General features: G+C 35.8%; 1 protein-coding gene and 1 pseudogene across 1 annotated transcript in view; one reads left to right on the forward strand and one right to left on the reverse strand.

Annotated features, from left to right (window-relative positions):
- Epha6 (EPH receptor A6) overlaps window positions 1-26,452 on the reverse strand; it is a 956,551-nt gene that overhangs the window by 555,209 nt on the left and 374,890 nt on the right. The window contains exons 4-5 of the mRNA XM_036203471.1: window positions 19,738-19,893; window positions 7,214-7,549 (exon numbers count right to left, since the gene is read on the reverse strand). Coding sequence (XP_036059364.1) covers window positions 7,214-7,549; window positions 19,738-19,893 — 492 coding nt within the window. The remainder of the gene's footprint in view (window positions 1-7,213; window positions 7,550-19,737; window positions 19,894-26,452) is intronic.
- On the forward strand, window positions 5,712-5,984 carry LOC118593893 (annotated as a pseudogene).

The raw sequence follows: 26,452 nt of genomic DNA on the forward strand, positions 1-26,452 counted from the left end.
AACTCTAACTACACTTCTTATAATTGATTTAATAACCTTTTAGCAATATCAGCAGAACTAATTTTAAGTGGTATTTCTCTCACATTGAACATGCTTTGCACATATCATCATTACTAAAAACACAATTTTTTTCTCCTTGACTATTAATGATGAATGCTTTACTTTGCTAATTTCCACCTGAATAATTACTTTGTATTGAACTACATATTTTATATTTTTATTTATTTTTTATCACAAACTAAAAGTTAAGATAAAATGTTTTCTTGGTGTTCCTTTCTTGTTTTGCTTCCAAAATGAAACACCTTTTTGGTACAATTAAGTAAAGTATAAGGAACAAAAACAGTTGCAAATATACATCTCATTGATTGTCAAAGTCAATTTTAACAATTAACCCAATCCACAAGACTTAAACCATATCTGACAATGTTACTAATGCTGAGAACCTGAGACTCCATATTTTCTGGGTCCTAAAGGAAAACCTACAGTGATTATTCTGTTAGAGGAACATAGCAATTAAATTAATCTTAATGATATATTGATATACCTATAGAGCAGTGCATTGTTCAGCCCTCATCAGAGAAGCTTCTCCTTGCAGTAGATGTAATTAACACAGAGATACACAACTGGGCAACATGTAGAGAATGGGAGACTTTGGAATATTCACCCCTAAATAGGTTGTTTCTATCAAACGCTTCCCTCAAGCTTAGGGATCTGTGTGGAAGAAGCAAAAATATTGTAAAAGCTAGAGATGGTGGTTGGCTCTAAAGCAACAGCATCTTCCAGACACAGCAGGGCTGAGACCTGTATGAATTGAAAATGACATTAACAGCATGTACAAGGCATGCATAAGTTCCAGCTATTCAGAAGTCCATCATTGGGAATGGAAAGTAGTATAAAGTTCCATTCCTAACCAAGGAGCCACTGGCAATCAGTAGCTGCAGAGAGGTGGAAAATCATTTCCATCTACTGACAGTGTGTATTTCAATGACACTCCATCGCAGGCTTCACAATCCGGAGTAGCTGTCTAACACAAAACAGACTCTATGGACCATGGAGTTTTTGTTTTTGTTTTTGTTTTTGTTTTTAAGAAGGAGAAAGAACATGTATTCTGATTGGTTGAGAGAAAAGGAAGTATTTGATAGTAGTTGTGAGGGAGAAGAATATGCTCAAAATGTATTGTATAAAAATATTTTAAAATAATAATTTTCAAAAGAAACTGTAAAAGAGCTGGGAAGTGGTGGCAAATATCTTTAATCCTGGCACTCAGGAGGCAGAGGCAGAGGGCTCTCTGAGTTCAAAACTAACCTGGCCTACAGAGTGAGTTCCAGGACAGCTAGAGCTACAAAGAGAAACCAGTCTCAACAAACAAACAAACGAAGGATAGAAGATACGTTGCCAAGATTCTTAGTTTTAGAATTAAGCCATTACTTCATAATGTTGTTTATTCATCTAAAATCAGAATAATCAAGAATAGTTTTCATAACTCTAGTTAATTTAGGAGGTATTTGGAAAGGCATTTTGTTTTGTTTTATTTTGTTTTTTGGTGTAACCCTGTCTGTCCTGGAACTTGCTCTGTAGAGCAGGCTGTCCTTGAACTCAGAGATCCACCTGCTTCTGCCTTCTGGATGTTGTGATTAACGATAAATGCCACCATCAACTGGCTTAGAAAGACCTTTTACAAAGTTTAATCATAAGCAACAGTAAACATTTAAGTGGCTTTCTGAACATTTCTTAAACATGAGAAACATGTTTTTGTGTATAAGGTAAACTTTTATATAGTTTTATGGTTCTAATATCTATTATTTTGGCTTACGTTATTTCCCAACTCATATAAAACATATATCCTTTTAGGCAGCATTATTTTTCTACTTTCCTTTCCTAGTTTGGTCTTGGTGTTACAGAAGCATCTTTTCGTAAGTGGCTTATTTCTTAACTTTTTTCAATGATGTTAGAAACACTCTATGTTCCAAAATTTTAGTTTAAACTCAGTTTCTTCCATGAATCTTGTTCTTCCATGAAAAGTTATTATGTCAGTCCCTTGGACCTGGATTTCTTGTTTGAATCTTCTAATCTAGAATTCTTCACTGGACCCAAGGTTCATTTTGCCTAGTCCCATTCTTTCCAGCCAATCCTTAGAGAACTTATATGTTATTTTTGGAAAGACCCACTTTTATACTTTAATTTTCATTGTGGCCAGAGTGTCTCCTTTAGCAGAACTTACTACTAATTAGGTGTTGGTAAAATAAATGGCACCTGACTTTAAGGTTTATAAGTGATCTCTCAGTATAGTACACTAGGAACACACACCCTCAAAATCACTTTCCCTTTTTAGTATAATTAATGATATATAGTTATAATGATTAAGGCAAACCATCTCACTGTGTTGTCTTCAGGATCATGTGTTATCGATAAACTGTGAGAAATGCCCCTCAAGGACTTGAGAAAACATTCTCAAAGATACTTCAAGTTGAGTGATGGGATATTGTATTTATGCTTGGCAGAGAGCAGTGAGTCTTAAAATTTGTTTCTGGGACACTAATTTTTATGAACTCCGTGTACATTCAACATTAGTGTTAACCACTTGAATTGAGCACAGAAGAAAAAAAAAAAACCAATAGAACCACAGCTTGAATTATTTCACAGTTGTCCATTACCTGGAGTATTTGTGATTTCACACAGGTGATTCTTGAGAACTTGTGGATTACAGAACTTCAGTTTCACAGAAAAAGGGTGACCAAGAAGGTATCACTTCAAATTCTGACATAGAAATAGCTTCTTACATGGAAACCTGGCTGTAAGATTTTAGTAACAAATGTATGGCAGTATTTTAGTTCATTAATTAGCTCTGTATTCTTTCTAATAATATTTAAACACAATGTAAATATTATGTATAAAATTGAAAACCACAATGCTTTCTGTTTTTTTTTCAAGACAGAGTTTCTCTGTGTAGTTTTGGTGCCTCTCCTGTACCTTGCTCTGTAGACCGGGCTGGCCTCGAACTCACAGAGATCTACATGGCTTTGCCTCTTGAGTGCTTGGATTAAAGGTGTGCACCACCACTGCTCAGCTCATAATGCTTTTGTAATAGTCTTCAATAGAGACATCTTGTGAGGATTACTTAATGATATCTTTCTACAGTATATGTGTGGGTACTATGTATTATTTCATGTTTAATGTATCTTCTTACATAAAGCATTAAACTTTAATAATTTATATATTTTTAAAACTTCTGTGCATGTGTGTACCTGCATAAGTATATCTGTGCCATGTGTGGACAGGTAAGACCAGAAAGAGTAAGTAACTTGTGCCTCAAGTTACAGGCAGTTGTTAGCTTCCTGTTATGAGCTCTTGATCCGAATCCTGGTCATTTGAAAGAGTAATAATTGCTCTCAACTGAAGTGCTACTTCACCAGCCCCTTAGTATTATACATATATATAATATATAAGTTAATATATAACATATCATTTAAAAAGTATAAAACAAGTGTTCCTGTGGTATGGCTGAGCATCCTTTGAGTATATGCCCAAGAGTAACATAGCTGCATATCGAGGTAGGTTGATTCCTAGCTCTCTGAAAAACCACCACACTAACTTCCAAAGTGGCTGTACACTTATGCTCTCGTCAGAAGTGGAGGAGTGTTCCCCTTGCCCCACATTTACCCCAGCATGAGCTATCACTTTTTTTCCTTTTAATCTTAGCTGACAGGTGTAAGATGGAATCTCAGAGTCATTTTGATTTGCATTTCCGTGATTGCTAATGATGTTGAACAACTCCTTAGGTGTTTCTCAGCCACCTGAGACTCTTCTGTTGAGAATTCTCTGTTTAGATCTATACCTCATTTTTAAAATTGGATTATTTGGTTTGATGATATTGTAGTTTCTTGAGTTCTTTATAAATTTTAGAAATCAGCCCTCTGTTGGATGTAGAAATGGTGAAGATATTTTCATATTCTTCAGGCTGCCATTTTGTCCCATTGATGGTGTCTTTGCCTTACAGAAACTTTATGTATATTTAATATTAATTTTAAATTTTCACATCCATCTCATATATTTTTAGTAGAAAATTTAAACTTAGTTTATTATGCTATATTCATAGGTATAAGCACTTTTTAGGTTTGCATTTGGAAGTAATTACAGAGGGTCACTAAAAATTATCAAACACATTGAACAGAAAGGTCCCATTTGTCCTTTGCTCAACTTCTTCCTGTGTTAATTACTGTATAGTACAAAAGAAAAATGGAGTTGACATTGGTACATTCACAGTGTATGTATATAATTTATCACATCAACAGCATCTTGTCATACAGTGTAAAGACAGATTGCTTTCATGATGATCATAGTGTTCTTTCTTGCTAGCCTTCCCAAGCCACATTACTCTTCCAAAATATTTTAATTCAATTCTGTATTTTTTTTATTTCAAGAATGTTATACAAATGGAATAGTATAGTACACATCATTTTGAGCTTGCCTTATAAAATCAGCATCATGTCCTTGAGGGCCATCCAAGATATATCTATCAATAGTTTGATCCTATTTAAGTTGACTAGCATTCCAATACAGCAAGATTTAGTTATCATTTTTAGGTTTATTTTACTTATGTATGTATTTTCATAAGTGCATTCTATATGTGTAAAAGTGCTCTTGGAGGGCAGGAGGAAGCACAGGACCTCCTGAGCTAGAGCTAGAGCTAGAGATGGTTGTCTACCTCCTAACATGGGTGCTGGAAAATGAACCAGTGTCCTCTGGAAAAGCAGCAGGTGCTATTAACCACTAAACTATTTCCTCAGTCCCCGGTAGTTTTGTTTTAAAGAATATTAAGTTTGCTTTAGCTTATGTTATGGGTTGAATTGTGCTATTAATCCAAACTCTATAGTCAAACCTAACCCTCCGTTCCAAATGGTGTGATACATTCGGCAGTAAGTATTTACTGAGTCATTGGGAAAACATGAGGTCATATGAGTGGTCATAATTAAAATGACTGATGCCCATGCACAAAGAAACTTTTAGGGGACTGGACACAAGAGAAAAGACTATGTGGAGACATGGAAGAAGTTGGCCAGTTTGAAAGCTTAGCAAACCATGGCAGGGTGGAATCAGTCCTTCTGATAACTTCAAGTCTACAGCACTGTAAAAGAGATTTCTGTAAGCCACAGAGTGCATGGTGTTTGTTATAGCTGATATAGAAACTTACAAAGTGTGTAAAATCTAGTTTTATTTTTATAAATTTGTGTTATATGTGTTTACTGTTACTTTCTGTTATACTCTGTTGTATATCCATATAATTTAAGATTGCTTCTTAAAAGACATTTTAAGTCTTTATTTCTTTTCTTTTTCACATTCTGCCATATAATTGTGTTGGAGGAGAAATAAAGACACAAAAAGACATGAGCATTTGTATCTTATGACATCAGAATGAAATTCTGTAGTGATATAATGGGTACAATTAGCTAAATTTATCACATTTTAAGTCCATTTCCTAACTTTACATGAACAATAGTATTTCAGTGTATGTGTGTGTGTGTATGTTGTATGTGTGTTGTGTGTGTATGTACACTTACCTCTGTTTGTGTGAGTGTGTTTCTTTAATGGGGTATAGTATCACAGTTAACCATGTTAGCAGGGAGCAGTGTGAAGAAGCATGAAGAATGACCCCCTAATGAACCAAACCAGCATCATCCTCTTATTCAGTGTCTATGTCCCCAGCCACCAGCATGCCAAAAAGAAAGGCTGAAGTGGATGCTAAAGGACATGAAGCCAAGGTGAAGGACAAGCCATAGAGATGATCTCCAAGGTTATCTGCTAAACCTGCTCCTCCAAATCCAGAACCAAAGCTGAAAAAGGACCCTGCAAGGAAGGGAGGAAAGGTACCTGAGGGGAAGAAGGGGAAAGCCAATGCTGGTAAGGATGCAAATAATCCTGCATAACATGGAGATGCTGGAGCAGATGAGGCACAAAAAACTGAAGGTGCTAGAGATGTCAAATGAAGTGTGTGCTTTTTTAAAAAATAACATCGTACTTTTGGTGACTGCAGCTTGAAATACTATTTTTTAATCAAATTTTATAAAAATGCAGAATTTTGTTTGACTTTTAAAAAATCTATGTTGCTAGCACACAGAACACTTCATTTTGGGGGGATGGGTGGGGTGGGACATGTGTCACTAAAAAATATCTCCCAAATTGGATTGATAATGGAAAGCATCTTTTCCTGATAATTTTAGAAGACCCCTCTTGGCTTTCAATAGAGACATCCTGGTATTGACATATGTGGCCATCATGGCACAAATGCGTTATGGTGTGGGAAAAGTCTAAATTCATTTTTATATCCTCCTCCTATATCATCAACATAGATGTAGCTCCCTTCAAACCAGAGACCTGATCCCCAGAATTGGTTTTCCTAGTCTATTGGGCAATCTGAATTTTGTAGAAACATCATCAAGTGTCCTCAAAAGAGTGGCAGTTTCTTTTATAAAAGATTGTGGATCTTCAGATTGAAAATTCTTCCATTTTCATCCCATTTCCTGAAAGTCAGGGTTAGCTTGTGAAAAGCTGTTTAAACAACATCTTCAATGTGAAATGTCAACCCTCATTCCCCCCTTTAAAAGCATCAAATGGAGACTTCAACAGGTTTTACAGTGGCCTTTCTGATTTTGGTAGTCTATACAAGAAGGGAGTTTGGAATTAATGATTGCTGCCCATGTTCTGCATGAAATACTATTATTGTTAATGGAAACTGTCTTTAATAAAGCTGGATGCAGTTTGAAAAAAAAAGTTAGCTGGGATGTTTTTTAAAATAAAGATTAATTATAATTATAATTAAAATAACATTATTATTTGTTTTATTTGACATATAAAAAGAATGGCAGCGTAAGTGGACCAATTCAAACTCAGTGCATTTAGCATCATTTTATTTATAGCTACCTTCCATTGGCAAATTAAATATGCACTTATTAAGAAATATTGGTATCTGATTATATTTAAAACACAAACATCCATTACAGAGAAGCATTTATCTTATCAGACCATATTGCCTAGGATATAGCAAAACTTTTTCTTCATCTTGAAAATGAAAGCAAAGAGATCATGTCTGCAGTATATTGCATAAACATCGTAACTATACTGAATACAAGCCTATACTGAACACAAACCTATCAGGGACGTTAAGCATAAAAATGAACTGGGAGACTGTTTTTGAGAGAACAGTAAAGGGACTTACCATCTTGATCTGTGGTCACTGTAATAGCTGTGAATGGCTTGGGAGAAATGCTCAGCTCAGAGACTCCATTCATGGCTTCTATTTCAAAGGTGTAATTGACATGAGACACGAAGTCAAGTACAATCACAGAATTGTTGATCAGTCCAGTATGTCTTGGGATGAAGCGGAGTCCTCCACCACAGTCCTCACACTGGCTGGTGTCTAAGCCACATTTCTTACAGATTACACTGTATGTGAGATCCTTCCTCCCTCCCGTGTCACTAGGTGGGCTCCATTCCAAAATAAGGGCTGTTTCATTGATGTTAAAAGCCACATTTCTAGGAGCTGAAGGTGGCCCTAGAAAAAAAGCAATGAGAAAACAAAATGTACATGTATAGAACAATGAATGATGGCGGTGCTACATTGAAATTTTCACGAGTACATGCTGTTGATCTTTAAGATGAGTTGGAGATCATTTTCTTACAAGAACCATAAAGAACTTTTTAAAATATCTGATGAACCTAAAAAAGAACATTCTTAAGGGTGAATACAGCATATTTTTAGTTTTTGAGTATTTAAATTCCAACATTTAATGTCAAAATCTACATATCTCCAAAGTATACTTTTAAAATTTTTTTTGTTGTAAAATATGTAATGGAAATTATAAATTATGAGATGGCCATCCTTATGTCCTCATTAATTATATTAGCATTTTCACAATTTGAAACCAACTGAGGAATGTATACTCAACACACTGTTTAGAATTCATACCATCATTATTGTATTGACAAAATACCCATTTATTTCCATTGCCAAACCCATAGAATCTATTTTCCAATGATTGGGAAAAAGTGTCTTAAATTTAGGGTTGGCAGACTATTTAGAAATGGATTATCAGAAGCAGCAAAAATTTTTCATAGTGCCTTGCCAAACTGAAAGTCATACATGCATTGTGACATAAGGTAAAATCACTGTGTTTTTATTTAGATGACTTTTACTAAATAAAAGTAAACTAGACCTTAACTGTGAAAATGTCCCAAAAGAAGACTCAGAAAAGCCTCTCTTCATTGTCAGCAAGGACACATTCTTTCTGGTTTTCTTTGAATATCACAACACACAATTATTTAACAGCTTTTCATTACCAGTCATCTTGTAAGATACGAATCAACTTTCACACTCATGCTAGTCCTCCACATCTCAGTTATTCTCCTCTCACTGAGCAAATATTATCCGAGGGGTCATCAGTGCCAGACTCTGTGTTGAGGGCTATTTTAGTGCTACAAAATCTATCTACTGTGAGAATATTGTTTATGAGACATAATTGAACAATAACTCATTATACAAGTACTAGAACATCCAACATTCTGCCACAATTTAGAAGCTTGGTTTTAAGAAATCCAGAACAGTTCTGTATTTTTTTTAATCAATAAAAACTGCTTAGGGAATTCTGCAATCCTGTTAGACAAGAAATTCAAATTGTGATGTAGGCAATCTTCTGAATATCAAGTTATGATCATATTTCTTTATTAAGTCAAATGCTTTATTTAGTGACTACTATGTGACAGATACTCCAGTAGATGTGGTACACATTATTCCTGCTTCACTACAATTAACATTCAGTGGAAGAGCAAGAAAAACATTAGATTAATGGATTCCAGTGATAAAAATTAGAGTTTTAGAATGTTAACAGGCTTAACTGAAGCAAAAACCATCAGAAGGAACTTAACTCTTGGTAACTTCTTGAGAAAGCATTGGGAGTGATAAAAAACATGGTCAGAGTGATGGGAAGAATATTAGGGGTCCAAAGTAGGTTGTTGGTCAAGAAATATCTTGAAAGCCATGGAACATACAGGGAAGAACCTCGGTTAGAAATCAGATGGAGTTACCATAGGTAACTCAGGATAGTTTACACTACCTAGAACAGCTAGAAATTTCCCTGTGTTAAACAGAAGAAAATGTGTGTGTGTGTGTGTGTGTGTGTGTGTGTGTGTGTGTGTGTGTGTGTGTGTTTGCACACACATGTGTGCATGCATGCATATGTGTGTGTATGTGCGGGCATGGGGCATGGTGTATATGTTTGTGTGTATGCATGCACATGCCACAGAGATCACATGGAGGTCAAAGAACAAGCTGGCATATCAGTCTTTACCTTCTATGTTTCTGTTGCTCTTCCACTGGGTATAATTCACAAACTTTTAGATGTTCTCCATGTGTGCTTCCTTTCTCCTTATGGGAGCTAGTATTATAAAAAGCTTGCTCTTTGCATTCCACTCTTACATGGGTTCTATAGATTTGAACTCAGTCCCTCACATAAGGACTTTTCTATATACCAAGCCATCTTCCCAGCCAGACTTGAAGGTTTTAATGTATGGAAGTGATATGTTGTAAGAGCACATCAATGTAAAGCATGATGCAGGGTCTGAGAATTGGGGGCATGGCAAAAAGATCTCCTATAATCTGTGGCTGAGCAGAATATTAGCCATAAATTATGTGAAATATTCAGATGTGTTATCTGGCTCATATTTCCTCCAGTGCCATTCTGATGCCAGCCACATATAGGCTGGAATCTCCAACTATCTGCATTTCTATTACCTAATGCTAGAGCTAGCTATGTGATGGGAATTTTTATTAGAGGTTGCTGAGTCTCTTGATTTATGTCATTTCATGTTTTAGTGGGCTTACAGATATGTGTATCTTTAGACAAGAAAATAAGGAGAAACACAGGATCAAATGTGCATTTTATCTTCCTCCTAAATTTATGCATGGGGGATAAAAGTTCATTTTTCTAATAATGTCTCACTGTGACATATTCATGTTGCTGATTTTTCTCTTATTTATAATTGATAACATGAATTATTACTCACATATACATCTACAAGTAGGAAACATTATCAATTAAGTTATGGGTGTCCACAAGTATATAACTATCTGCTTGGACATATGTTAAAAATTTAAAAAATAGAGACACCCTTCTTACTCAAGGGCCCTCACACCAATTTGCATGATGATTAAATAGCTTTTTAATTGCTGTTAAATTATGCCAGCTAAACTGTGATTTCATGCAAATATTAAGCTGTAATGACATGTACTGAATCATTTACTAAGATTTAGAACTTGGAACCAAGAGAGACAATTAATTCTAATCCTCAGATTCAACTAAATGACGTGTCACTGGGTTTTTCTGAATGTGGCCTGATTGCTTTGTTATCATTTATAAATTATACAAAGATTATATGACATCCAGAAAACATAACATGGCAGCAATAATACATTCAGAGACATTTGTATTGAAAACTCTTGGGGATTCCCTTGTGTTGATTTTTTTCCTTTGGGAAAACAAATAACTCACATAGAAGACAGCTCTTCTCCTCACCCTCCAGAATGACTTTACAATAAGAACAAACGTACTCTGAACTACAGTTGCAGTTACCAAGCCCGGGTTGTAAAAAGCTTTGCAGGAAAGCTCACTCTATTCTTGCTACATTCTCTACTACTATTGTTATTTTCAAATAGGGCCTCTACTCAGAAACATCTTTTGCTTCAATTTGGATTTTCTCTTCACAGTTTGAAAAAATAAAAGCCTGATGCTGAAGTAAGATACTCAAGACCCAGGACAAGTGTTTCTTCTATTCCTCTTCCCATGAAAGCACCTGGTTCCACAGATTCTTCTTCCTTTCTCCCCACAGAGGCTGGGAATGGGACAGCTTTGCTTTATTTCTTTTAATGAAAATTGTTTTATTTATTTATTTATTTTAAAAAATTTATTTATTTATTATGTATACAGTGTTCTGCCTGCATGTATGCCTGCCCGCCAGAAGAGGGCGCCAGATCTTATTACAGAGGGTTGTGAGCCACCATGTGGGTGCTGGGAATTGAACTCGGGACCTCGGGAAGAGCAGCCAGTGCTCTTAACCTCTCCAGACCCCGAAATTTGTTTTAAAGTGTAACTGTGTCTTTCAAAATATCATTGTGCAATATATGAAATCCCACATGATATCAAATAAAACCAAATCAGTGTTCAAATAAGAGTCTTCTGGCCCATTGCCACCAGAACAAAAGTAATATAATTTGTTTTGCTGTTTTGACTCCAGCATTTCCTCCAAATTGGTTCAGTGCAGGTTATTATCTAAGAAATATGTGGAGAAATACCAGAATTCTACAGAACAGTCTAGATCAGTGGTTCTCAACCTTCTTAATGCGGTGTCCCTTTAATATAGTTCCTCATGTTGGTATGACCCCAAACCATAACATTATTTTCATCGCTACTTTATAACTTTAATTTTGCTGTAGTTATGCACCATAGCATAAATATCTGTTTTTCCATGGTCTTAGGTGGCACCTGTAAAAGAGTCACGTGACCTCCAAAGGGATTCTATGAGCAAGGGATATTGAGATCATGATGGGAAAATGTACAGAGATGACCAGCCAAACTAGTGGAAATGCATGAACCATGGACCAATAGCTGAGGATCCCCCCTGGTACGGGATGGGGCCCTCTGGATAGGCGAGACAGTTGTTTAGCTTGAACTGTTTAGGGGGCCCCAGGTAGTGGTATTGGGACACATCCCTGGTGCATGAGCCAGCTATTTGGAGCCTAGTGCCTCTGGTGGGACACTTCGTGCAGCCTTCGTGCAGGGAGGAGGGACTTGGACCTGCCTCAACTGAATGTACCAGGCTCTGCTGACTTCCCATGGGAGACCATGCCTTGGAGGAAGTTGGAATGGGGATGGGTTGGGAGGGGTGAAGGCGGTGGGTGGGGGAGTGGGAGGGTGGGGGGAGGAGAGGGGAATCTGTGGCTGTTAGGTAAATTGAATAGAAATCTCTTAATAAAAAAAAAAGAAAAAGAAGTTGCAACCCACAGGTTGAGAATCACTGGTCAAAATGTAGGCTGACTGAGAAGTAAAGCAAATTTAAGGATTATACTTCAGCTTTTGTGTGATGTGTTATTTACAATTTTTAATCATAATATGTTAATTCTTAAAAAGTCTTTTTTAAATTGCAATCTAAAATGATCATGGATTTCATTTTTTTTTTTAGTTGTTAATAATAAAGAAAATTAGACCAAAATGTTGTGGTTTGAATCTGAAATCTAAAACTGAATACTATGCTGCTAATCTCTGGTGCTGCTGAAGGTTGTAAGAACTTCATTACACAGAACTTAGATGAAAGAATTAGGTCTTTGTGGGTTTGTCGGTGAAGGGTACATTGAATGTTAGGTTCCTTTGTTGCTTTCTCTGGGTCCATTCTGGCATGATGTGAGCTGCTTGTTCCAACATGCCCTCCCTACCTTGATGGCCTGCCTTGATGATGATCTGGCTTGATGATAACCTACAGAGATAGATACATGGGACTAGGGACTGCAATTTAGGAAACCATGAGCTGGGATAATCTTTTATCTATTTTCTAGTTAGTAAGTTGCTACCCTATTTATTTCAATAACTCTAGGGTACATAATAATATTAATTCCTAGCATAAAGCAAATTTTTCATGTAGAGGATATTAAAAAGATAGATTTAATAGTTCAATGTTAATTCATATGGAATTAACATTAAAAGAATCCAATTAACTTTCTAGAAATGATTAGGTAAATATGTTGGTAAATGTGTATGGCTGTGATTTCAATTAAATAAAAGTAAATGCATCTGGTCAGCAGAAAAGTGCAACTTTAGACCTTAATAATACCGTCAAATATGTTCTCAAACCGCTATATAGGCTTATGTTAAAACTCTACAAGTCACATTGTCATCTCTCAATATTGATTTTGGCTTTTATAGGCAATTGTATTGTTAATGTAATGATATGCCTAAATCTTTTTAAGTATATTTAACAGAGGCCTCTACTGAGATTGGATTTAGGGGACTTCTATTTTTTTTTTTTTTATTTTCAAATTCTGTAATTAAATATTTATGTTTCTGGAAATGGATAGAAGCCAAAAAGCAGTGATTCTAACCTTGACCCAAGGAAAGAACTACAACAATTTGGATGAAAAACAACAACAAATCAATTAGTGTAAAAAAGTTCAACAGCTCTGTGAGAGTCAATCAGAAGGACATGATGTTAGGGAGAGCCTTTTTATGTTTGTTGTAACGATAGCACATTGTAGTCTACATAGACATAGAATTCCTGGCCAAAAAGGAATTAGACAGCATTTTCTGCAGTTATTTTCTTCAAATTATTGTCAACTCAAAGTTTTAGAACACACAAATCAGCAACCCATAGTAGTCTCTTTACAAGAGACTCCTCTTATAAAAATTAATCAACTAATCCTGTAAGGAAAACAATTAAAATATACATGATCAAATAAGTAATCCTCAGAATTCAGCACTGTGTACTTTTTCGATTCCTCACATCAAGACAAATTGCCTTCTCATCTTTAATATTCTCACATTTAATTTAAATAACTAAACTTATTTCTAAAATGAAGAATGTGTATCCATTAATATTTTTATAGTACTATGTTTGAAGAATTGAATCATATTTTATATTTTATGTTATTTTTAATGTTTTAAAATAAGAGTATAAATTAATAGACCAAGTACTACTCATTTGTGGAATAAAATCAAAGGTTCTCAACTTTGTCTCCAAGTGTTCATAACCTGGCTGTGGTCCATTCTTTAATCTTTCCTTCCTTTTTTTTTTTACACTATTGTTAGCATTTTTTTTTCTTTCAATACTCTTTAAGACACAGTACATTCTAAAGACTCAGGAAATTCCTGGGAGAGGTTCCTACTGACTCAGGAAGTAAACAACCAAGAAGCCTCAGGGAGTCCTAAAATGACAAGATCCACTAGCCTCCCCCTCCCCCTTTCAAAATTATAGAAACAGTAGGAACTGCTGGAGGGACCGACACCAGTGAGCAACCTGGAAGAAGCTCAGAGCAAAGGAGCTGCCGAGAAGAGAAACCCTGTCCTACTGAGCTACTTGTGTGTTAACTATTTAGCTGTAGTTTTCCAGTCTTCATGAGTTGTCCCCTTTACTAGCATGGACTTTATATAGAGCATCTGCTTTTGAGTCATCCTTACCCCTTTAGGTAGTCACCACCCACATTTCTATAGGTTCCCTCAAAATAACGCACTTCTTCACCAAATTGGCCTTTGGTGTTTGGTGGTCTCCTTGCTATGGCCTGTCATCATTGCCCTATCTGGGGTGAGGGGTGAAGAGATTTTTATTCATGTCTCCCCAGGAAGAATGTCACACAAGAATGCCTCTGTGTATTCAATTCATAGATTGCCTTGACTTTCTGCATTACAGAGAGTTCTACTCAGAGATAAAAGTTATCCCCTTTGTGACAGCTCTGCATTCCTTGGGCAGAACTGATCATGTGTGTACCTCTCGTGTTTGCATTAAAAAAATGTGCCAATATCTAACGTGTGTGCTTAGTATTTCACATGATTTATCTCATGTAATCAATAATAATGCTACAAAAATGAATTACAGAAATGTATTATAGCTGCTCACATCAAGAATAAATGGGAGAAACAAACTAGAAAGTGAGTTGTAGTTCTTAGGTCTTTGGAGTTAAACAATTTACCTACTACAGTGAAAGAAAAGGGCACGCTTACATTGAGCCCTTTTCTTTCTTGATTCAATTACTTTAAAATAGCATCCATTAGAAATGAAAGACAGAAGTACAGATGGATTAAGTTATCATCATTTGGCAGAGCAAAGCAAAACAGTGAGTGAGTAGATTCAAACATAAATTAATTAATGATTAAATGATTAATGATTAATTAATAAGATTAATAAATTGTCCTAGAAACACATAACATTAAGGATAATTATGAATGTTTTCTTTGAAACTATGGGTGCTTTTTGGATAATTAGTCTCCTTTATGCAATTTGATCATATCAAGTGGGACATTTTTCTCCAAGTCTTATTACAGAGGCCAGAGGGAGATTTACAGTAGTAAGAAGTTTTTACTGATTCTCCAACATCAGCAGACTCTCCTCCTAATAATTCTTCCAATAAAAATAGATTTTCCAGATAATTTAATGAATGAAACTCTGCTGAAATATCTATTAAAGTGACTGTAGCTGGACTACTTCATGAAACTCAGGTGACATCTTGTATACTAGTAAAGCTGGGATTGATTAATGCAGGTGCCTATTCTGTAGCATAGGGTCATTTTAATATTTGAAATTACAATATTGCAACGAACTCAGTACATATTTAGAGATGCTTTCTATAACAAAACAAATACAGAGCACAATAAAGCCTGCTAGAGGTAATAACAATGAATTTTGTTTCTCTTCTTACTTTCTGGCTTCTAAAAATTGTGGCTGCTACAAAATTGTTTAGAGCAAGTCACCTAACATCACCTTTGCTTTTGTGCTTTAGTTTGTAAATGTGAACAACCAAGACCCAAGTATGATATCTTCCATGCAGAATTTGAGTTTTGGGAAAAGAGTACTAGAAAAAAAGAAGAAGAAGAAGAAGAAGGCAGCTTAGAAAAGAACAGGAAGCCAGCAGAGCAGAGGGATTGGATTGAGAGCCTCCTGTAACAATCCAGGAAGTATAGGTCCTGATTAGAGCAGCTGAAAGGAGAGAACTCACCTGCTGTACTGCATGCAGCATTTATTCTGCTCAAAATAAGAATGAGAGAATAATGACGCTCTGAAGTGGCCAATTATTCCAGCAATAATGAAACCACGCTTCACAGTGTTAGCTTTAGAGCAAAAGTAAATTGAAGTTCTGTGCTTCCTTCCCAATCACTGTCATTGTATATCAAATACAAAGACATGATATTTTTCCTGTGTATTAAGAATGAAGTTGCCAGAAGCAGTTTTACTAGCCGGGTATTTGATTACATGTTCAGACAATCGCAATACAAACAGTATATTTACTGGTGTGCACTAGAGTTGTGTGCATGCGTGATTTGCATTCAGTTGGAACCTTTTTAAGGAGGGAATGTAAATGATCATTAAATGGGTAAATCCTACAGCACATGTTCAGTTTTGCTAAAGAAGCAAAGTCCTGACAATTTAAAATCATGAGAAAAAGCAAAAGTGCTATATTTATACTGTTTTTCTTACCTAATTCTCATTTATGTATTGACATTTTATGTATCATGTCTATTTCTTACTGTTCCATAAGTACTTTTACTGTTGTTATTGTTTGGTTTTTGTTTTATTGTCTGTTTTTTGCTTATTTGTTTTTGGAGACAGGGTTTCTCTGTGTAGCCTTGGCATTTACACTATAGACCAGGCTGGCCTCAAACTCACAGAAATCTGCCTCCTTCTGCCTCTGAGTGCTGGGATTAGAGGTGTGCACCACTAACCACCTGGCTTCAATAATTCTTTTTGAAGCAAACGTTACATTATTACTTAGTTTTACAAAACTCAGGGAGTATTGACCTGGGAAAGTCCAGGACAGTCATTTTTCTGTACGCTCAACTCGTTCAGAAATGGCCCTAATCTGACACTGTGGAGTAGACTCCACAGATCCCCTTGGAAAGTACAGAGTTTACATTAGTAAATTACCTGAGAAATAAAGTTTAGAGTGTATGAAATATATTAAGATATCTGAGAAGACATTTCATATTTCACTTGTTTATTCTTACTATCTTTGACTTATAGTTGATTGAAAAAGATTTCAATAATTTAATTTAATAATGTATGTCTAAATTGGTGTTTGTTTTTAGTGTAAGTGAATATTAGGACTATTTCAAGGGTCTTGATACAGTGAATGTTGGAGGGAGAAAGATGAGATGAGCATTGACCTTGGATGTTCTTGGTTTGAAGTACAATTAGGGCTCCTGTCTTGAAAGCATGGATAAATGAAGGTTCATCAAGTGAAGGAAAACAGAACAAGGATGGATGAGCAAGTGAAGGTCGAGAGTAATAAAACTGGATCTGGCAAGTTAAGCTTGGACTGATTAGTTTCGCTGTTCATCAAATATTAAGGCCCTTCTGTATGCCAGGTACTATTCTGAGTCACGGTGAGGTTGCAGTCTGCAAAAAGCATCACTGGTCCCATGGCTCTTGTAGTCTGGTGTGATAAAATGACAGTAAATAGTGAAGCAGGTACACAAATAAAGCCAAGATTTTAAAGAATAATATAATGCATAAAATGTAAGACATGATGACAAAAAAGATTAAGTGGGACAGGTGCCATTTTTGAAAGACTGGTCAGAAAATAACCATCCTAAGAGGTAACTTTTGACCCTGTAAAGTGGAATGTAAAAGTCCCTAAGAAGCCTAGGGGATAGAATGCTTCAGATTGCGGAAATTCTGTTACTAAGAAAGGAAACAAACTTGGCATCTTTGAAGTCCAGAATGTTTGCAAAGGTACCATGGCATATGTGGTCAGAGGAGTGGACCATTTTCTGTACGATTTATAGGTGATCAGATTCCTTAACCCTCAGCTAGAAGACTTTGGCCCTGAGAGTACAAGACTGTGACTATACAAAATTATCAACACAACTACCTTCAGATGACAGTTCTTACTATGGGAGAGAGTAAGAATGTACTGACAAGACAATTAAGCAACAAGAATAAAGCAAACATCTAAGAGAGGAAGAAGAAAAACTAGCAGTGTCATAACATAAAATAGTAGATTAGGAGGGTGAAATGGGGATGGCAAATGTTTCAGACTGAAAGTCATACCCTCATTAACTTTGTCAACTTGACAAAGCCTAGAGTCATCTGGGAGGAACATCTAACTTGAGGAATTGTCTGGATCACCTTGTCCTTGAGCACGGCTATGGGGTATGGGGGATTATTTTGATTGTTCAATGACAAAGGAAGGTCCAGCCTACCATGAATGGCACCATTTCCCTGTGAAGGTGATCCTGAGCTATATAAGGAAGCCAGCTAAACACAGACATGGGCGGGAGTCATCAAACAGCATTACTGCATGGTTTCTGCTTCAAAATACAGTTTGCATTCCTGCTTTGACGTCCTTCAATGACTGACTACACCTAACATGTTGAAATAAATCCATCCCTTCCCTGTGTGTCTTCGAGCCATGGTGTCTTTAATGCATCAGAAGGTTAGGACAAGGCACATACACTTTTAAGAAGAGTGTACAACAGAATCAAGTAAAGTGAATAACAGGACAAAGATGTTTCCAATGCAAATGGAGATGAGGATCTTTGGTAAATTTTTCTGATATAGTTATTTAAAGTGGCAGAAGGCAAACTAGACACAGTAGGGTATGTATCATAAATCTGAATGCAATAAAGAAGTAATTCAAAGTGAACAGTAGATGCAACCAAATATGGCTGCTTTTTCAAGGTATTTGTATTGTAGCGAAAAAGTGAACTAGAAGCATTTTAATGATAAAATTTGAATATATTATATCAATTCAGAATAGAGAATAAATAAGAGTCAATCCAAAGCACTGATAAAACCTGCAAAATCACAAGCCACATTGCACCAAACAAGGTTGGCTCCTCTTTGAGCTTGTGGCCATTGGTAGTTGTCCAGTGTTGGATGAGACCTAACCCAAGTACATGTGGGAAAGACTAATTGGACATAGTGGGTTATCAAATTAAAGGAAGGAAGGAAGGAAGGAAGGAAGGAAGGAAGGAAGGAAGGAAGGAAGGAAGGGAGAAACAAACAAAAATGACAAAATTAACATGGTGATATATTAGAGCACAGAGGAAGTTAGGGAGGGGCATAGTCCTGTTGGGGAGTGTGATAATATTCCCTTATAATTACATATGAAATTCTCAAAGAATGAAATATAATGAAGCTTTTGAAAAGGATGCTTCAAAAACAGGAAAACCTAAAATTGAGATGTTATCATCATTTCAACCACATATAATTCTCAATTTAACATTTCAGCACCTATTCATCATCATCAAATTGTCACCTATAATATCTTATTTATGAATCTAAAGAGTTTAAAACTGAAAAGTGACATTCCATTTCTGCCTATTTTAGTGATATGTTATTATTTTCGCTTTTTAAAATGTAGATACTACACAATTCTTAAATATAGAAAACAAATCATTTTAAAAATCTGCATGCATTTGTTGAAATGACCTTCATACCTAATTTGAGAATTCTATTGAGAGAGAGAGAGAGAGAGAGAGAGAGAGAGAGAGAGAGAGAGATAGAGAAAGAGAAATGTGTACAAACTCAAAAGCACCGCCCTTTAAAGTCAGATGTCAAGGAAAGCCAAGCTCGTCTGCAAGTCACTCACAAAGGCTGGGTTAAAATTTTCCTCTGGCATCTCAATTCCTCAAGTGATGAATTATATATTCTCTAACAATACATCAAAAACTGTGTAAAGGAAAGAAGATGAGATTTACTTGTAAGTTTTTAATTTCTTCAAGACAAATTTTATCCAGGGAAATTTTGCACTGCCTCAAAATATCGTAGGTACTTGGATAACAAAGATCTATATAAGGTTTAAAAAGGAAATATTTCACATTCTCAGCAACTGCTTGAAAAGGAGCTATGATGAGGAGAGCATTTTATTATTATTCAAGACAATTTTATTGGTACAGGATTTTGCCCATTCACTTATTTTTAAAAACTTAAAACAGAGATCACGATGATTAGAAACAGAATTTTCTAATATGCAATGTGTAGACTTACTGGTACATGCCATAGAAGGTGGGTCTTTTTCTGCCCTGAAGTAACCCTTTTCACACTGACAGATAGAAGTTGCTTCCACGTAGGTTGAACTGTGTGGAGGGCATTTGGAACATTTTGTGTTCCCAGCAAATGCTTTATAGAATCCTGGTCTGCAAGCTGTGTAAAAAGGAAAAACAAATTCTTTTTAGCTATCACCAAAGATCCTCTGTTTTGTACATATTTTAAATCAAACATACTTTGTATCTCAGAATTCAATTTCACACATGTGCACCAAGGTCAACATAAAGGCTAATATTGATAAATAAAATTAACTATTCAATTATTAGTGCAATTATAATTTTAGAAAATTATGTAAGCTAATTTGGAAAGTAAACATATTCATGCAAATGTGTACACAATCATTTTCATATCTGCACACAATACTGGGCTATATATGTGTGAGGATACACATACTTGGCCCTAAAAGAGATGGTTTTGTGAATTTTAAGGAGATAGTATTAAATAACATTGAGTCAGTCAGACTATTCAAAAATGTATTACCAATTAAATGACCTTCTCAGACTTTGAATACTTTAGGACTTGCATTTTGGCTAGGGTACACCCTTAAGAATTATGTTAAAGGTTAATATTCTATTGTCTATGATAGAATTGTATTGCTTTTGAAGGTTTAGTTTTATAATATTTTATTTGGTAAATGATTGAGTAATTCACAGTAAGAAGATTATTAATTCCACATGATAAACCTGCTAGAGAAGGTCTCTAATCCCAGCTACTGGGAGGCTAAAGTAAGAGGACTGAAAATTCAAGATCTATCCTAGAGGACAGAAGAAGTTCAAGGCCAAGCTGAACAATTTAGAAAAAAACAAAACAAAACAAAACAAAAAACAAAACAAAAAAACCAAACTTGTCTTAAAGTGAAAAGTAAGAAAAAAAAAGAGGTAGATTGTAGCTCAGTGTCAAGAATGTGCATGCTTGCCTGGTATATGTGAGGCGTTATAGTCAGTCCTTAGGAATACAAATACACACACACACACACACACACACACACACACACACACACACACATGCACGCATACCATCCTGTATCAGTATCAGTTTAACAGGAAGCATATATCAGCAGCAGACTATTGCATGCTTACACATCAGTGTTATACACATAACTGACTAAGAATACCTGACTGTGTAAATAATATATAATTTGCTGACACTGTCATATTTAAAATATTCTTCAAAAAGAATGTTATTTCTAAAGTTGATCTATAGCATTGTTATACAATCTCAGGTGATCCTCTTCACTCAAGTATTTATATTTTGTAAAAGAAGTAACTGCTTCTTAATTATACAATTAAAAATGAATTTTTAAAATTTACCCTAATTGGAAGTTAGATAATTTTTTATCTGTTAAAGTTTAAATCAAAAAAGATCAGTTTATATAGAAATACCCTAACTGTCATGCTAGAACTCTCATCCAATGGCTGATGGAAGTGGATGCAGAGATCCACAGCCAGGCCCCAGGTGGAGCTCCAGGAGTCCAATAAGTGAGAAAGAGGAGGGATTGTATGAGCAAGAATTGTTGAGACCAAGATTGGAAAAAGCACAGGGACAAATAGCCAAACTAGTGGAAACACATGAACTATGAATCAATAGCTGAGGAGCCCCCAACTGGATCAGGCCTTCTGGATAAGTGAGACAGTTGATTAGCTTGAACTGTTTGGGAGGCACCCAGGCAGTGGGACCAGGACCTGTCCTTAGTGCACGAGCTGGCTGTTTGGAACCCGGGGCTTGTGCAGGGACCCTTTGCTCAGTCTGGGAGGAGGGGACTGGACCTGCCTGGACTGAATCTACCAAGTTGAGCTGAATCCCCAGAGGAGTCCTTGCCCTGGAGGAGAGGGGGATGGGGGTTGGGCTGAGGAGAAGGTAGGGGGGGCAGGAGGAGGGAGGGCAGGGGACTTTGTGGCTGATATGTAAAATTAATTAAATTATAAAATAAAAAGAAATACATATGTAACTGAGGACCTTCCATTTTGAGTTTGAACACTTTATTGAAAGTTTTAAATATTATTTTAAAGGCACATAGAAATATCTTATCTTACAATGTTTATCAGCCACTCGCATTTTACAAATATAGCTTAGTGTATAAAAGTAGACTGTTTTTAACTTATGTCTGATAAGACATTATTGTCTTTTATTTATTTTCTTTGGTACCTTGAATTTGTACAACAATGCCTCTTCTATAAGGTCAATGACTATTGTGCCACCATGCTTCTAACGTGTGTGTACAAAATTTTTCCCACCAAAGTGTCTTTTTCCCTTGCTGTCACACAGCCTGATACCTTTATGCCCACTCTCCTTGTATGGCCAGTCTTCTTTAAATGTCACCCTCTCGCCAAGGGCCTCCAGGATCCCTCCTCCAAAACTGCGATCCCTGCTTTGCCATGCTATGTAATCCCACATTGCTCTCCTTTGCCTCTAAGTGATTTAACAACATCTGACGTTTGGCACATTTAGTTCAAAAAACTATCTCCCAATAGATTGTGTGCTTTATCAAGCAGAGATTTCTGTCTGTTTCATCTGCTAAAGTTTATCTCCAGGGCCTAAAAGACTGGTAGGCATTTTTAGACCCTCAAAGAGTATTTGATACATGTGAATGACTTGTTGGGGGACTTCTTTAATTTCTATACAATCCCCATGTATTATGTGTGTATTTGTTTGGTGTCTGCTGTTAGCCATTCTCTGGGTTGGCAAATCTATGTTCATAATATAAAACCATGACCCACTCAATGTTCTAACTCCTACTTGTCTTTTCCGTCTCATGGATCCAGTTCCCCAACACATCTACTGCCATTTCAGCACATTTCCTATGGTAGATACTTACTTTGAGTCTGTGTGTTTCACAAGAGCAGGTTGGCACAATGCCTCTCAGTAATAGGTGCTCGCATTTTTGCACACTCATAGAACTGTCCAATGAAAGACTGCTATCCTAATTGACTTTCAGCAGAGGACCATGAATGGCTGGCTACCCAGTGCATGCTATGATCATGGCATTACTTATCATCATAAGTTTAAAGTGATTTTCCCTTCCTTTTAGAAGTACTACATGATAATTAAGATGAACATGCTATCTTGAAAGACATTTACGATTGCTCTAAGATAGGAAATGAACTTTTTAGGAGAGAGCAAAGGACTTGAACGCATCTCAGTGGGTAGAGTGCTTCATCAGCATATGTGAAACCCTGGGTTCCGTGCACGGCACCATATAAACCAGCCATGATGCCAACCCATGTCTGTAATCTCAGAACTGAGGACATGGGGACAAGAGGATCAGAAGTACAAGATTACCTTTGTGACACACCAAGTCCAGGCTGAGATATATAAGACCCTCAAAATAAAATAAAAAGTAAATGAAAATAAAGTCCCCAAATAAAAAGTAAAGTAATATAATAAAACAAAACAAGACCATAAAATAAAACAAAAAATAAGATGATAAAATAAAAATTTTCATTTGAAATTATTGTTCACATTGATTTTGATTATTTGTCTATCTCAGTGCATGTATATCTCCCTGTTTACCATTTGATGTGTGTGTATGTACGTATGTTTATATATATAAAGAATTCTGGTATTAAACACAATAGAAACCTGATGTTATGTAGACTACATACCTTGAGATTGTGTCATAAATTTCTCCAACTGTGTTATCATATCTGTCAGTGGAAGATTTGGTGACTGTCACAACAGGCATGAACATCATCTTCCTGCTATTTACTGTTATTAGCATATTTCAAGTATATACTTTGTTTTTATAACAATTTAAGAAAATTGAATGAGATAGTGAATAATGAATTCACTAGTGCTTGTCATAAGATTACTATAATTGCATAAATGGGAGGAATGGTCTATATCTATTCAGTTGGTGGTTTAAGTTCTGTTTGTCGTTCTACTTGAAAGGAAATAACAGCACCCATACCTTGAGAACTCTGTAATGGCTTTCTGATATGTTTTTTACTTTCCCTATAGCACCTTGTTTTTCTGCTTATAAGGTGTGTGTTTCTTGCTTCCAATGAAGAAAACAAGCAGAACAGCTTGACAATTGCCTGCAGCACAGGAATGAATATCTGCCAGTATGTGCCAATACTCCTACTCTGTGGAATATTGGGAAAGCTAAATTTTTCTGATGTGGTTGTTTCTGGTGTTTCTTTTTCTTTTTCTTTTTCTTTTTTCTTTTTTTTTTTTTTTTGCTTATCTTTTAGGAAAGAAGTTCTTTAGATATGGACCTGCAGTTTAAATCCTCATTGCATCCAATTATTGTACCCACTGTAGCTTCCATCTAGAATCATACAGATCTGTTTTTTAAATCTCCGTCTGGACCTGATGCATTAATCTCAGAATGCCTGCCTCTGCTTTCTGCCAGCTCAGATTTTCTCCCACGTCACTGCAGTTGCATTTCTAAACAAGTGATACGACTATAGTGCTGTGCTTTGTACAGCAGAAAATGGAAAGTGATTTTTGTGTGCCCACATCTAGCCTTCTGTCTGATCTTGTATAAATAAAAGCTAAGATGAATATTTTAAACATTTTAATGATGATATAAACATATGATACCTCAACTTAGGCTCTTTGTGTACCAAGCCTGAATATATACTGCATTTTGCTTTGTGGGTAAAGTTTAGTAATGCATAGACTCTGAAATACCAGACTAGCACTGACCGTCTTCCTCAGTTGGTTGAACCTCTGCAAAGTGTTGGCTTTCACTCCTGCAAAGACTTTAGAGTTCTTGTCATTTTTCCCATACAACACGCCATGTCCCAGCTTTCTTGAGGTACAACCACTGTACAAAAGCTGTACACATCGTCTGCATGTGGTAACATACAGCTGAGAACTACAGGAGCTGTTGTAGTAACTGTAATACCTCAATTCCAGTTTTATCACCTTTTAGTTTTATTGGTGTTTTTAGATTTGCTTTCTGTTGGTAGCACAATTTTTGGTCTTTGCTCTGTTTATTCCCTTGTTTTTTTATTAAATATAATCTAGTGATCTTTGATCTTTGATTGGGATGGTTATAGTATTTTACTTAATATGGTTACTCAAATCTTATGTATTTATTATTAATTTTAACTTGTGTTTTTATGCATATGGTGCTCTGTGTGCATGTAAGTCTGTGCACTGTGTGTGTGTGTGTGTGTGTGTGTGTGTGTGTGTGTGTGTTACCCATGAGTACTAGAAGTGGATGCTGGATCCCCGGGATTGGAGTTACAGACCATTATGAACTTCTGTGTGGGTGTGGGAACCAAACCTAGGTCTTCCAGTAGGGCAGCCAGTGCTTAACTTCTGTGCCATTTCTCCAGCCCCTAAATCTCAGGCCTTAAGTATATTTTTCTAGTTTTTTTTCCATCTTGTGGTATTTTGTCATTGTTTCCTTTTCAGAATTTTCCTGCATCTTTAAGAATAACAGTATACTTCACATAATTTCTTTAAAAACCATTTGTCTTTTGTTTACTGCAAGATTCAGACAAGCACTCCGAAAGAGCCTCTCTGGAATCCCTTCTAAAAACATCACTGTCCTTCCTCAAACCATATTGCAAAGTGCATTTGCTTTGATCTCACTGAGTCTCAGAGCACCTCCAGCCACAATCCACAGAACAGACATTGCCAGATTGTGCCAGGGTCTTTCCTTTTCTGCTAAAGGCTGGGAATATTCTCTGTGTGTCAAGTTGTGAAAGTTGTACATCTACCATGTTTTTTGTATATCACCATTCACCTGTCTGATGTTTCATGTCTTAAAAAATGATTTCTTTATATAGTTATGTGGTAGTTCTTGGCTTATATAAGGAGTCATTTATGTGCCAGACAGATGATACCCCTTAAATCCTTATTTATCTAAATGACTTTTATTTCTTTAATGTCCTTCTCCTAACTACTATAGTTACTTGATTAATCACATTGTAAAATGTTACAATATCCAACACAATTCTGCTGCCATCAACCTGCATGCAAAGGTAAAAATATATATTTAATAACAAATTTTGCTGAGACTATTAAATTATTGCAACTACTTTGGAGAACTGGTAGTATCCAATATGATTTAATCTAGACATGCTATTGGAAAGAATATTCCAACTCCTTCATATATACTCAACTTAAAAGCCCAAAGTCAAAATGGCTTTGCTTCATGAAGTCAGCTATACAAAATTCTATTTTCTGATTCATATTGACATATTAAACTTTCTCATACTATGCATTTCCTTTTCCTCTTTCCACTTATTTTTATCTGTGTTAATGTAAATGTATATAATGTAGGTATTATTGGTAAAATATCTTAAGAGAAGTGAAGTAAACTGATATGTTCAATCAACTATATTTAATAGAAAATTTATACTTTGCTGAATTTTCCTCATGCAGTTAGGATAGATTTAGTTCAGAATAATTAGATTATAAATGAATTCCTGATTTTAGGTCAATTGCATTGACTACACTGTTAAAGGTATCAAGGAGATTAAAAGCAAGAGGAACAGATGTCAGATGCTATAGAAATGGTTCATTTATAAAAGACAGAATATAAAAATTAATGCAAATTGAATGATTTAAGCTAAACCCAACAGGTGTCTACTTCAACATCATGTTTATAATTTGTGGACTCTTAATTAGTTCCTTAAAATAAACCTATGATACATGTCATAAAACTTAGCCTTGACACACTCAGTTTGACGAGAGTGAT

This window comes from Onychomys torridus, chromosome 12 (assembly GCF_903995425.1).
Source record: "Onychomys torridus chromosome 12, mOncTor1.1, whole genome shotgun sequence".
NCBI classification, from domain to species: domain Eukaryota; kingdom Metazoa; phylum Chordata; class Mammalia; order Rodentia; family Cricetidae; genus Onychomys; species Onychomys torridus.